This window comes from Mus musculus, chromosome 7 (assembly GCF_000001635.26).
Source record: "Mus musculus strain C57BL/6J chromosome 7, GRCm38.p6 C57BL/6J".
Taxonomy (NCBI): Eukaryota; Metazoa; Chordata; class Mammalia; order Rodentia; family Muridae; genus Mus; species Mus musculus.
The window spans coordinates 35546450-35559143 of record NC_000073.6 but is presented as its reverse complement, the minus strand read 5'-3'; the positions used below and the strand labels follow the sequence as shown (position 1 = coordinate 35559143).

Sequence of the window (12694 nt, the reverse complement as noted above, 5' to 3'; positions counted from 1 at the left end):
ACACTTTCAGGCCGTCTTTCCATAGGCTGTTTTCCCTTTCCGCCTACATTTTGGAAAAGTTCCCCTGCAGCTCCAAGTCTGTTCCTACTCTTTCCCCCACGTAGCTCAATTCTCCTCCTCTGCCCCCTCCTCTCTCCTAGCCTGTAGAAACCTAAAAGTCTTGTCTATTTCTTTCCACCCAGTCATTGGCCAGTGGCATCTTTGTTGATAGATCAAAAACCAATTGAGGGCAAGGACCTTCAGCAAACACAGTAAGCACAGATACCCCAATTAAATCAAAGGATCAGAACCACTCCTCTACAGAGTGTAACTTCTGTAGAGACACCAGAGCCAACAAATCTCTGATAGCCAGGCTGCCAAATGGAAAAGCCCCATGTGGTAATTCAGTCATGTGACTCATTAAGGAACGGGATCTATTGAGCCCAGTCAGGCCCTGGATGACATGCTAACCCAAGTCTCATAGGGGAGACACGGAGTCAAAGCCACTCAACCAAATTTTCCCAAATTCTTTATCCACAGAAGGGATAACAAATGCTTATTGTTTTAAGTCACGATGGTTTGGAGTAGTTAGTACATGATTAGTTCCCTGAGCTTGGAAGCTTAGCTCTGTATTTGTATCTCTCTTGATGCTGAGGTTCAATTCCTTGCTTCTGTTTGGATTCTTGGCTACAATCCAGAACGCGATTTCATCTCTGGTTTCATGAAGATGGTAATGCGTCACTACAAAGCCTACGGAGCAGACAGCGATGGTGGTGAGCTGGCTTTGGAGATGGTTAAGATTCAGTTTCTGGGTTGGAGCAATGGCTTGTGGTCAAGAGTGCTTGTTGCTTTTACAGAGGACCTGAGTTCAGTTCCTAGAGCCTACTTTGGCAGCTCATAATTTCCTGTGACTTCAGGTCCATGGGTATCAGACACCTCTTTTAGCCTCTGAAGGCACATGGACTTCTGTGCAATTCAAACACTCGAATACACACACACATACACACACAAATAAATGAAAAACCCAGCTTCTTTCTGACTGTGCAGATGCACATTAGGACTCCATAGGCTGATTTTGAACAATCAGATGCATGAGGCCGTCTTGGCCTACACCGTCAGGCACTGTCTCAGAAAACCACAGGCATTACCACAGTAATGCCGTATAGAGGTGCGATATTTGCCTAGCACAGCCAAAGGTGTGGTTATGACCCTCTAGCACTACAAAAATAAATGCATGAGCACCACGTCTGCTGCTTCGCTTTGTACTCCAGGCCTTGGTTGATTTGTTCTAGAGTGGCCAGAATCTGGGAACAAGACTGCTGCTATCAAACCAAACACTAAGGGTCACAAAACCACAGAGCCATTTTAGTGAATGTGCCCTTCCTGAAAAAGTTTAATCTCTTGTGTAACAGGTTAGGCATCTGTAGTAGTAACTTTTTAACCTTATTGGCGTTGGCAAGTATTACACAAGTATACTGACAAAGCTTGCAGTGTCTCACACATAATATTATCACTCTGGGAAGGTCACCAGCCTCTTAAGTCAGAACTTAACTCCTTCCTATCCATTGCTCTGCATAGTCAGTCAAGTACCACATTGTGTTGTCTATTTCCCAAATGCACTTTAAACCAGTCCCCTTTTCCTATTCTATTACCATTCTTTTCATTGAAGCTTTTGTTTCTTGCCTAGTACATTCTATAGCCTCCAGGCCAGGCCCACACATCTGAGTCACTGTACAGTTGTCAGTATGTCCTTTAAAGACACGGGAATCATCCTGTTACCACTTGGAGGAAAGAGGATTTTTTTTTTTTAATGTAGGGGGCTGGTGAGATGGCTGGGGGAAGGGGCAGGAGGCAGGTAATGGCACTTGCAGCTAAACCTGATGACCCAGGACATACATTGTCTTCTGGGCGCCACATGCATTCAATGGCACTTGCATAAGTAAGTAATAAGTGTAAAAAAAAAAGTTCCCATAATGACACCTGGGCTCTATAATAGATTTAGAATAAATTTCAGCTCAAATTTCCCGTGTCAGTGCCAAGAGCATCAGTTTAGACAAGGGTAGTCTGTTGGCTCACAGATAGACGGCGGCGGCAGGTTATCTTACTAAGGGCAGATACTTCTCAACCTGTGGCCCCATTTTCTGTTTCTGGAGATGCAGTAAGTACACAGACAGCTCCATCTTTAGACAGGTTAACATTAAAAATAACCAAAGTCAACTGCAAAATGATGAGGCTGGCACACACCTTTATTAGTCCTAGACTTGGGGAGGCAGAGACAAGCAGATAGATCTCTGTGAGTTCAAGGCTAGCCTGGTCGTCTACATAGCAAGTTCCCAAAAAAGCAAGACTACATAATAATACTTTCTCAAAACTAACAAAAAACATCTCTATAGCCCCAAGAATACAGCCTAACTCATCCGAAACCCTAAAAATATGTGATCAGTTAGGATGGGATTTACAAGAGTTGGTGACTGAGAGAGAGCTGCAAAAAGGGAGACAGAAACAAGCTGTTTCCAAAAAACAAAATAGAAGTGCAAGTCCTCCAGCCACTTAAAAGTTGGAGAGGAAGCCAGGCAGTGGTGGCGCATGTCTTTGATCCCTGCACTTGGGAGGCAGATTTCTGAATTCGAGGCCAGCCTGGTCTACAGAGTGAGTTCCAGGGCGGCCAGGGCTACACAGAGAAACCCTGTCTAAAAACAAAACAAAACAAAACAAGAAACAAAAACAAAAAGAAAAAGAAAAAAGGAAAAAAGGTTGGAGAGGAGGGGGAAGCATTGCTAGTCTAGGATTAAACATCTCCCACGTAGAAAGAGAACTAATCACACTAAGATAATTTTCCCTGATCCTCAGGTGCTCAGGCAATAACAACATCTACAACTTAAGACAGACTACCCCAAGGGACAGGGACTAGCCAAAGACATTCAAACTACAGAGTAGTTAGTCTAACTTGGCATCTGATCCACCCATTCGTTTATTAGCATGGTTCAAGAGAGCTCCAGACACCTTGGAACCTCCTATACAGGCAACAGGCCAGCGTAGGGGACAAAGTCCTAGTCGTTTGCGTTTAGTGGGAAAGGTTCACAACTAGAAATTATTTTCCACTCCACACTGGCACCCGTGCTCCCAGAGGCTGGCTGGTGACTGCAGCAGCTGTGACAGGGCTGTGACAGGGCGAGAATGACCCTGACTGAAGCGCAGGGCATTCGAGGAGGTGCTCTGGCGCGGGAATCACGCTCCTCCCACAAGTAAACCTCCGGAAGCCGCCAGGCCGGATTTTTCAGGCCCTCAACATTTATAGGGCTTCTGGACACCACTCTACGACCCGGCCACTTCCTAAGGGGGATCTGAAGGACGCCGGCCATGAGCAGCTCGAGCAGCTGGCGGCGGGCAGCCACCGTGATGTTGGCAGCAGGCTGGACCCACTCGAGCCCGGCCGGCTTCCGGCTGCTGCTTCTCCAGCGAGCACAAAACCAGCGCTTCTTGCCCGGCGCGCACGTCTTCCCGGGCGGCGTGCTGGACGCGGCCGACAGCTCACCCGACTGGGTGCGTCTGTTCGCGCCTCGGCACACGCCGCCGCGCTTCGGCCTAGGCCCGGAGCCCCCTCGGCAACCCCCCTTCCCCGGGCTGTCCCACGGCGACGCGGACCCCGCGGCGCTGCCCGATGACGTAGCGCTGCGCATCTGTGCCATCCGCGAAGCCTTCGAGGAGGCGGGGGTGCTGCTCCTGCGGCCGCGGGACGCGGCTCCAGCTTCTCAGGAGCCCAGTCAGGCGCTGTCGCCTCCGGCCGGCCTGGCCGAATGGCGCTCGCGCGTGCGCAGTGACCCGCGCTGCTTCCTCCAGCTGTGTGCGCACCTAGACTGCACGCCTGACATCTGGGCGCTGCACGACTGGGGCGGATGGCTCACCCCGTATGGGCGAACCATCCGCCGTTTCGACACCACCTTCTTCCTGTGCTGCCTGCGCGACATTCCGCGCGTGGAGCCCGACGTGGCCGAGGTGGTGGGCTACCAGGTAGGGGTCGCGGGACCCGCCCCCCGGGATGCGCTGAGCCTTACCCCAGACCAAAGGCGCACGTGCGTGACCTTGCTTTAGGCTCTCAAGGACTCAACTCTCACCCTAAGCGGGGGCGCGGCAATGCTCCCAACTGCCTGTTCTGGACACTTCCCAATTCACTTCATGCCCTAAATCGTTTTCATTCGGGTTTCTAGAACACATTATAGGATTTCAGTCATTAACTTTCTTCTTCCTTCTTCATCTCTTCCTGTTTCTCTGTTCCCGTTTCCTTCGTCTTTCGCTTTCTCTCTCCTTTCCCTTTCCATCTTTCTCCTTTTTCTAACCCCTTTCTCTCTCTGCATGCGCACGCGTGGTAGGTGTGTGTGTGTGTGTGTGTGTGTGTGTGTGCGCGCGCGCGAGTTGGTCTGTCTGTCTCCCTCCATCCCTCCCTCCCTTTCTTTTTCGTGTCACTTGCAATGCACCAGGCACAGTTAGTTAGGCTTCAGGCCTAGGACCCGAGGTCTTGAGTGTGCCACCGCTTCAAGTTCATCTTTTATTTATGCAAAAAAATGTTTTCAACTGCCCGTTATTTTCCTTTTTGTAAAATAAACAAAATGACTTATTTTAAGTTGTGTTCTGGTGTGAGAGTATATGCACGTGAGTGCAGGTGCCCATTGATGCCAGAAGTGTCTAATCACCTGGAGCAGGAGTTGAGGAAGGTTGTGAGCTACCTTGAATGGGTGCTGGGCACTGAACTCAGGCCTTCTGCGGGATGCTTCCTCTCCAGATCTCAGTTGAGCCAGTCTCTCGCGCCACTCCCTGTTTCTTGTACCTGCAGTTACACATATGTTGGACAGCTTGGCCTCCCACTGGACCTGGATGCCTCGTTCACTCATTTCAACCTTTTCCTCTCAGTATTCCAATTGAGTAAACTCAATGGCTGTTTTTTTGCTTTTTAATATTTGATTGTGTTTTTTTGAGACAGGGTTTCTCTCTGTAGCCCTGGCTGTCCTGGAACTGACTCTGTAGACCATGCTGACCTTGAACTCAGAGTTCTGACTGCCTCCGTCTCCTAAATGCTATGATTAAAGGCGTGTGCTGCCACACCCAGCTCAATTGTTTAAGTTTGCTTTTTTTTTTTTTAAATGAAATATCAACTGTAAATAGTATTTCTGGAAGCATTATAGCTGCCTGTAACCTCAGTACTAGAGGATCTGACGCCCCCTTCTGGCCCTCATCTGGTGTACAGATTTCTAAGCAGGCAAAAATACATGAATAAAAAGTAACTAACTATAAAGCGAATTTTTTCCTTTTTTTTTTAATTTAATTTTTTTTTGAATTTTTTTCCTTTTTATTTTATTATGTTGATAGTTCCTTTACATCTTTGGACCAATGGAACTGCTGAGAACAGGAGTTTGTCAGTTTGCCATAACCTAGACTTCCTCTCAGGGGCCTCTTGGTACAGATACTTACAGAGCTTCTGTGATGGAGGATGCAGACCTGCCTGCTTCTCTTGAGTCACTCACAAATGCCTTTTTCATCCTTTCCTTGAAGTACTGTCCAAAGCCTGGGTGTGCTTGCCCAGACATTCTCTAAAGCTACTCTGCTAACCCCGTCCACCAGGTGACCACTTAAAGCATAGCTCTCTCTCTCTCTATCCACCCCATCTCCCTTCTGCTAGCACCTGCTGAGATCTATAGCTTTGTGCTCTTAAACTGTAGTAAAAATTGTCCTTGAGCTTCTCTTTGACCCTGTTTTTAACTTCATCATTTTTTAAAAGATTTATTTATTTATTTTATGTATATGAGTACTCTTGCTGTAGCTGTCTTCAGACACACCAGAAGAGGCCATCGGATCCCACTACAGATGGTTGTGAGCCACCATGTGGTTTCTGGGGTTTGAACTCAGGACCTTAGAAAGAGCAGTCAGTGCTCTTTACCACTGAGCCACCTCTCCAGCCCTAAATTTGTCTTTTTAACAAACGATTTTATTTTATGCATGTGCATGCATTTTAGTTATGGACTGCATTTCCCTGCGCTTGACGTCAGCATGCTCTGAAGTTTTTGAGTGCATGTTAGCATTGTTTTTAGGTCGCTGGATGCAGGGTTTTGTTCTATTCTCTTAACTAGTGTTGCACTCTCCCCGGAAGGCAGTTAAGTTATTAGAGATGGACTTTACCCTTTTGAGGTGTGTTTAAAATGGTTTGCAAGTGGGTCCACAGTAGCATTCATCCTTGGGGCTCATTTCCCTGACGTTCTATTCTGTGGTTCTATTCCTGCTCACTTGAGTGGAAAAGCTCCTTACATTCAAAAAAGGCTTTCCCTCTGTCAGGAATATACTGCTGGGGAAAACTAGAAAACGTCTTGGATCCAGGTGAGCATGAAGAATTTAGTCAGCAACCTCCCAGGTAGTTGCTCTTTCCCTGGGCGTCATCAGGCCCAGGTAAGTAGTCAGTAGAGCTGTGGAGTTCAGTTCTGGGTAGAACTTCTCGGCACATGCTCACCAGATACTAAGTGAGCCTTCCAAGTTCTGCTCCAGTCTGCCCCAGTCTGCTCCAGTCTGCCCCAGTCTGCTCCAGTCTGCTCTAGTCAGTAAGACTCCTGGATGCTACTTAGTCTCCCCCAGTGCTCTTGGACTGGGATTGACTTTAAGCAGATAGGTGGGCTCACTTCATTCTATTATATATTTATTTACTTACTTATAGTTAGGCATTTTTGGTGTCTGAAAATAGATTTTTATTGCCAGGCAGTGGTGGCGCAGGCCTTTAATCCCAACACTTGGGAGGTAGAGGCAGGCGGATTTCTGAGTTCAAGGCCAGCCTGGTCTACAGAGTGAGTTCCAGGACAGCCAGGACTACACAGAGAAGCCCTGTCTCGAAAAAACAAAACAAAACAAAACCAAAAAAAAATTAGATTTTATTGAGTTGCTGTGTAACGTGTGGGTTTAGCTCTTGTGACTGAAAGGATTTTTGAATTTTATTTACTAATTATTAATATTTTAATTGGCATTTTATTGTTGTTAAGTGTTGTTATTTATACTTATTATTTGGTTGTTATTGATTATTTTTGTTTAACACGCATGCAGCTGACCAGAAGAGAGCATTGGATCCCCTAGAACTTGAGTTATGGATGGTTGTGAGCTGTCCTGTGTAGATGCTAGGGACCCAACTCTGGCCCTCTGGAAGAGCTGCAACTGCTTTTAACCACTGAGGCAGTTCTCTAGCCTCCGGTTCTTTCTTTCTGAGACAGGACCTCATTATCTTACCCAGGCAGGACTTCAACTCCTGGACTCAAGCAATTTTCCTGCTTCAGCCTCCTGACTAAGCAGGGCGATTGGTACATGGCAGTGTCTGGGCCTCTGAAAGTTATGCTGTCTCGGAGAGCTCTAGCAAGGCCTTTGGATAAGTTAATGTTTTTCACATCAAATCGATCTTGTATCCCCATCTAACGACCACAGATCTGACTGGTGACTCAATACATCTTACAAAGCTTCTCCCTTTGTCTCTTACAGTGGTTGTCCCCATCAGAGGCAACTGAATGTTTCCTATCAAAAGAAATCTGGCTGGCACCACCACAGTTCTATGAAATGAGAAGACTTGAAAACTTTGCCTCTCTCTCTGCTCTGTATAGATTTTGTTCGGATCGCCCATCAGAAGTACCTGAGAAATGGCTGCCAATAATACTTTTAACTTCTGATGGCACCATCCATCTTCTCCCAGGTGAGTCAGAGAAGTATAGCACTCCTGTTCATTAGGATTCGAGTTGGGTACAGCCAGGCTTTCTGGCAGCATTGCCCAGCAGAGAGGGAGGAGTTACAGCCTGTTTTATGTCGCCTCTGCCTGTGGGTGTGGCTAACCTCTGCTTATAGGCCACCCCCATGCACCCCCTGATAACTGAATGCAGCCCAATACAAAAGCTTATGCTTCCTGACAAGTTTTGAGGGATCTTTTTCTTAACTTCTTTATTTTAAAGTTTTTGTTTGTTTGTTTTTTTATTGTTGTTCAGCTGTGTGGTTCTCAGACATAATCTTTAATGTCAAGGGTTGCAGTAAATCTCCAACCCCAATAAGCCCGTGCAAAGAACAGACAACTCAGTTACAATATTTATAAGGATTGGGCAGATTTACCACTGCACTACTCTGTTCCCCAGCTATGAGAGCCATTGCTACTTGTGACTTCTCCAAGCCACATGGTTCTGCTCCATCTTCCTTCCACCTCCTCTTCCTCCATCTTCCCCTGTCTCCTCCATCTCCTTGTCTCCTCTCCTCTCCTCCTTCCTCTCTTCTCCCTCTCTAAAAGCTCCACCTTTCCCTTCCACTGCTCAATCACAGGCTCTAGCCTTTAGTTACGAGGTTTGCTGTGCCTGGTGGAATAGTAATTAAAAGGTCACTGTCACTCCACTGTGGTGGTGCATGCTTTTTAGTCCCAGTATTTGGAAGGCAGAGACAGGTGGATCTCTGTGATTTGGAGGCTAGTCTGGTCTACGTTGAGAGTTCCGGGACAATTAGGGCTCTTATACAGTGAAACCCTGTCTCAAAAAACGGAGGGAGGAGAGGGGAAGGCCAGAATCATAAAATGTACGTGTTTTAAGTTTGAGTCTGTTCTTGTGACAAATACCATGACCATAGACAACTTTGGGAGGAAGAAGGTTTATGTCAGACTGTGGGTTATGGTTCATTATTGAGAGAAGCTGGGGCAGTAACTTGAAAACAGGCCTCAAGCTTTACCACACACAGCATTGCTTCCAACCAACAAACTCACTTCACAATCAGAGGCATACATCAGGAACCATAGAGAATTCTACTTGCTAGCTGGCTCACAAAGAACTGTGCTTAGCTAACTTTCTTACTCAGTTTGGGACCCACTGACTAAGGAATGGTGCTGCCCACAGTGGGCTGTATCAAATAACAATCAGGACAATACTTCCACGGGCCCATATAATCTGGGCAGTCCTTCAATTAAGATACTTTATTTCAGATGACTATAGGCTGTATGGTTTTGTCCAAGTGAACTTTAGGAAACATAGTCTTTATTTTTATTTATTTTTGAGAAAATTTCTAATATAGATCTCAGACTAAGTGGCATAGAACTTACTGTTTATCCCAGGCTGGCATCCTCCTGCCTTCATTACCCATTTGCTGAGATCACAGGTATACCACTGTGCCCAGCCCATAATGTTTATTATAACTAGAAATCCTGAATTTATGCATATATATATTTCCTAGGCATGGGCACGATTCTCTAATCATGCATTTTCTCACTTTTACATCTTCATTTCAAATTATGAGAACTTGTAGACTGTCAGCTTATTTGAATTATAAAGATTGTCGGTGGTGAGTTATAGTTTGGCAAACACTGGACAGTTTCGGGGTTAAGCACTATGTAGTATTTCATATCTGCCTCTTCAGTACCTGATAATACTGATAAGATTTGTTATTCACCCTACAGAAGGATAGTTTAGCAGGGTTTAAGACTTATTCTTATTTTATGTATATGAATGTTTGCCTATCTGTATGTACATGTACCACCAATGTGCTTAATATCCACAGAGGCCAAAAGAGAGCATCAATTCCCTGGAACTGGAGTTACAGGTTGTAGTGAGCTGTCATGTGGCTGCTGGGACCAGAACTCAGGTCCTCTGGAGGAGCAGCCAGTGTTCTTAACCCTGACCCATCTCTCCAACCCCTAGCAAGTTTAATACAAGTGATAACTCATCTAAATTAACCTTGGTGATTATGCTATGGCTCAGCCAGTAAGTACTTGCTGTATAAGCACAGGATGTGAATTCATATTGCCAGTACCCAGGTTAGAGGCCAACCTGGTGGTCATTGTAATCCCAGCTACGCAGGTAAAGACAGGAGATTGTTGAGGCTTGCTGGCCAAGGAGTCTCATTAAATGAATGAGCTTCAGGCTTGGTGAGAGTCTGTGCCTCAAAACGTAAGGTGGAGAGTGACTGAGGAAGACCCCCTGTGTCAACTTCTGGCCTTCACGCCTGCGCACATACGCAAGTACATAAGGAAAATTTTAAGACTAAGCAAAAAAAATGGATTAGCCATGAGATTATCAGAACAAACTTGTATTGAAACATCAAAATCATTGTTACTAAGGCCAACATTAATATTACTATTTAATAAAGAGAGTCATGAACTAGTTCAGAACTTAAAGTGCTCTTGCCTGGGCATGGGACTTGGTGGGGTGCTTGCCTCAACTGCATCAAGGCCTCAGTTTTAATTCCCAGTGCTGCTGAACTATGATAAAATAATTACAGCTGACAGTGGAAACACGATAGGCATCAATTTTTGATGTGCCCGAAGCAAATGCTTATCTTGGAGGGAGGCATAATGTAGGGATATTAAAATCCAACACAGAGGACTAGAGAGCTGACTAAGTCAGTAAAAGGTCGGCTAGCAAGTGTGAAGGCCCGAGCTTGGGTCCCCTGAAGTGGTGCAGAGAGGAAGGTCTGGTGATAGGCATCTCTGATCTCAGCCTTGCAGTGGCAGGATGGGAGGTGGACACAAGCAGATTTCTGGATGCTCACAGGCCAAGTATCCTGGCCTAAGTGGTAAAGTTCCAGGCCAGTAGGAATCCTAGCTGAGATAAAAGGCAGAAAGTTCTGGAGGAACACCAAGGCGGTTCTCTGGCCCTCCTGCTTCCTTGCCTGTAATCATGCACACGCTTGGCAGAGGGAGAGAGCCAACCCTAGCAGGCTGGTCTCTGACCCCCACCTGCATGAATATATGCACCACATACCCCTCCCTCTCCCCCCCACAATAAAAACCTGAAACAGCCAGTCCCAGTGGTTAGAGGCTGTGTTGCTGCTCTCAGAGTAGCTGAGGTCAGTCCCCAGTCCCCACCCCAGGCAGTATACACGCACACATACACATATACATGGATTATAATAAAATAAATTTTAGTACAAGCAACAAGAAAAACACCAACTAAGCTTCACCATGAAATACATCCAAAAAACACTGCTTTAAGTCCTTGATATGTGTGTGTGTGTGTTATGAAACAATGCTCTACGGAAATACATTTTTACTATTTTTCAGGAGATGAGCTGTATGTGAAAGACTCAGACTTCTTGGAAAAGAATATGTCTACTGACAAAAAGACTGAAGAAATCGTGAAGGAAGGCAAAGTCCTTAACCGAGTTGTGATCCACAGTCCCTATGTGTACGAAATCTACATGACTCTTCCGTCAGAGAATAAGCACGTGTACCCTAGGAACTACATAGTGAATAAGAGATGTACTGCCCACCTGTAAGCCGCACTACTTATGTACTGTTAGCAAATAATGAAGATTGACTGAACCTGTCTAAAAATCTAAGGAATGTACCCATAAAAGTCACAATGAGGTGTTACCTGTGTCATGTGTGTTTTGGGAGCCTCTGCCATTTGTCAGACTGCACAGCAAGCCAAATGTAGAATGGACGAAGTAGTAAAGCTCTTGTCACCAAGATGAACGGTTTCACGACAGTTGTTTTATTAGTTGAACATTGGAAAGTGGTCTCCTGCCATCCTCTAACTGTCCCACGCGTTAGCAGGTTTCCTGGTGCGCTGTGGAGACTGAGCCCTGGCTCTCTTACACTTTCGCAGGAATTGATTCCGAGATACCTAGTTAAAGAGTGCTGAGGGTCAGATGTGAGAGGACTCCCACTTGCTCCCTGGTTGGTAGCCATTTTGGCAGGTTGTGAAAACTGAGGGGCAGGCTTTAGCTAGGGTCTTGAGGGATCGAGTCTTAACTCTGTGCCAGCAGGGTCCTTTGTTTCTCCATCTGAGGAGATGCGAGCAGACTTTGCCTCAGGTTTCTGCCTCCAGGAAGGTCCCTTGTTTCTTCTGTCGGGCTTTTGATCACAGTAAGGAAAGTTAATATAAATAAACAGTGATCATCCTTCAAAGGGGATGTCATGGTCGTGCCATAGAATCAACTTGATAATTAACATACAGTATTTGCATTAAAACCAAATGACATTCATTTTGACATCCAAGTTGTATTTTTTATTCTACTTATTTATTTGTGTGTGTGTGTGTGTGTGTGTGTGCAGAGGAGTGCATACCATGGAGCATGTGTGGAGGGCAGAGAATACCTTACAAGGACACTGCTTTCCTGCTGCGTGTGTGTCCTGTAGACTAAGGTCAGGCCAGGAAGTCATAAGAAAACGCGGGCTGGTGAGATGGCTCAGCAGGTAAAGGCACTTACTGAGCATGTCTAGCGACTTGAGCCTGACCCCTGGAACCCGTGCAAAGGTGTGAAGAGGGGACCTACTTTACAAAGTTGTCCCTCCACGGATGCCACAGTGCTTGTGTCCTCGCACACACCTAATGCACACACCGACACTATAAAACTTATCAGCCGTTATATGCTTATGAAGTAGCAGTTAATGAGGCTGGAGAATGTTTAATTGACATTTAATATGGTTAATGTGGGTGATTAATGGTCTTTATTGACTAAAGGTGAGAAATGATAGGGTACTGGTGTGTGTGTGTGTATGTGTGTGTTTGAGACAGAGTCTCTGCATAGCCCTGGCTGTCCTGTAACTCACTGTGTACACCAGATGGCTTCAAACTGGTGCGATCTGTCTACTTTTCCCCCCTGAGTGTTGGGACTAAAGGCATATGCTACCAGACCAGCAGGACACAAATTCTGTTTGTAGATCTTTGTGTTGTGTGTTGTAGTGGGCTTCACTTTTCACCAAATGACTTGCTGTTCCTGCCGACACAAT

General features: G+C 45.9%; 1 protein-coding gene across 2 annotated transcripts; it reads left to right on the top strand.

Moving 5' to 3' along the window:
• The first annotated feature begins 500 nt into the window (after positions 1 to 500).
• Positions 501 to 11959, top strand: Nudt19 (nudix (nucleoside diphosphate linked moiety X)-type motif 19). 2 transcript variants are annotated; one of them, XR_391037.4, is made up of 3 exons: positions 501 to 3990; positions 7602 to 7690; positions 11021 to 11954. XR_391037.4 is itself a non-coding variant. In NM_033080.2 (3 exons), the coding sequence occupies exons 1-3, from the start codon at positions 3340 to 3342 to the stop codon at positions 11233 to 11235; spliced, it is 1074 nt and encodes a 357-aa protein (NP_149071.2). In that variant the 5' UTR covers positions 3216 to 3339; the 3' UTR covers positions 11236 to 11959. The 2 variants fall into 2 exon arrangements, 1 of the variants encoding a protein (NP_149071.2); NM_033080.2 differs by having other exon boundaries at positions 3216 to 3990; positions 7483 to 7690; positions 11021 to 11959.
• The last annotated feature ends 735 nt before the right edge of the window (positions 11960 to 12694 follow it).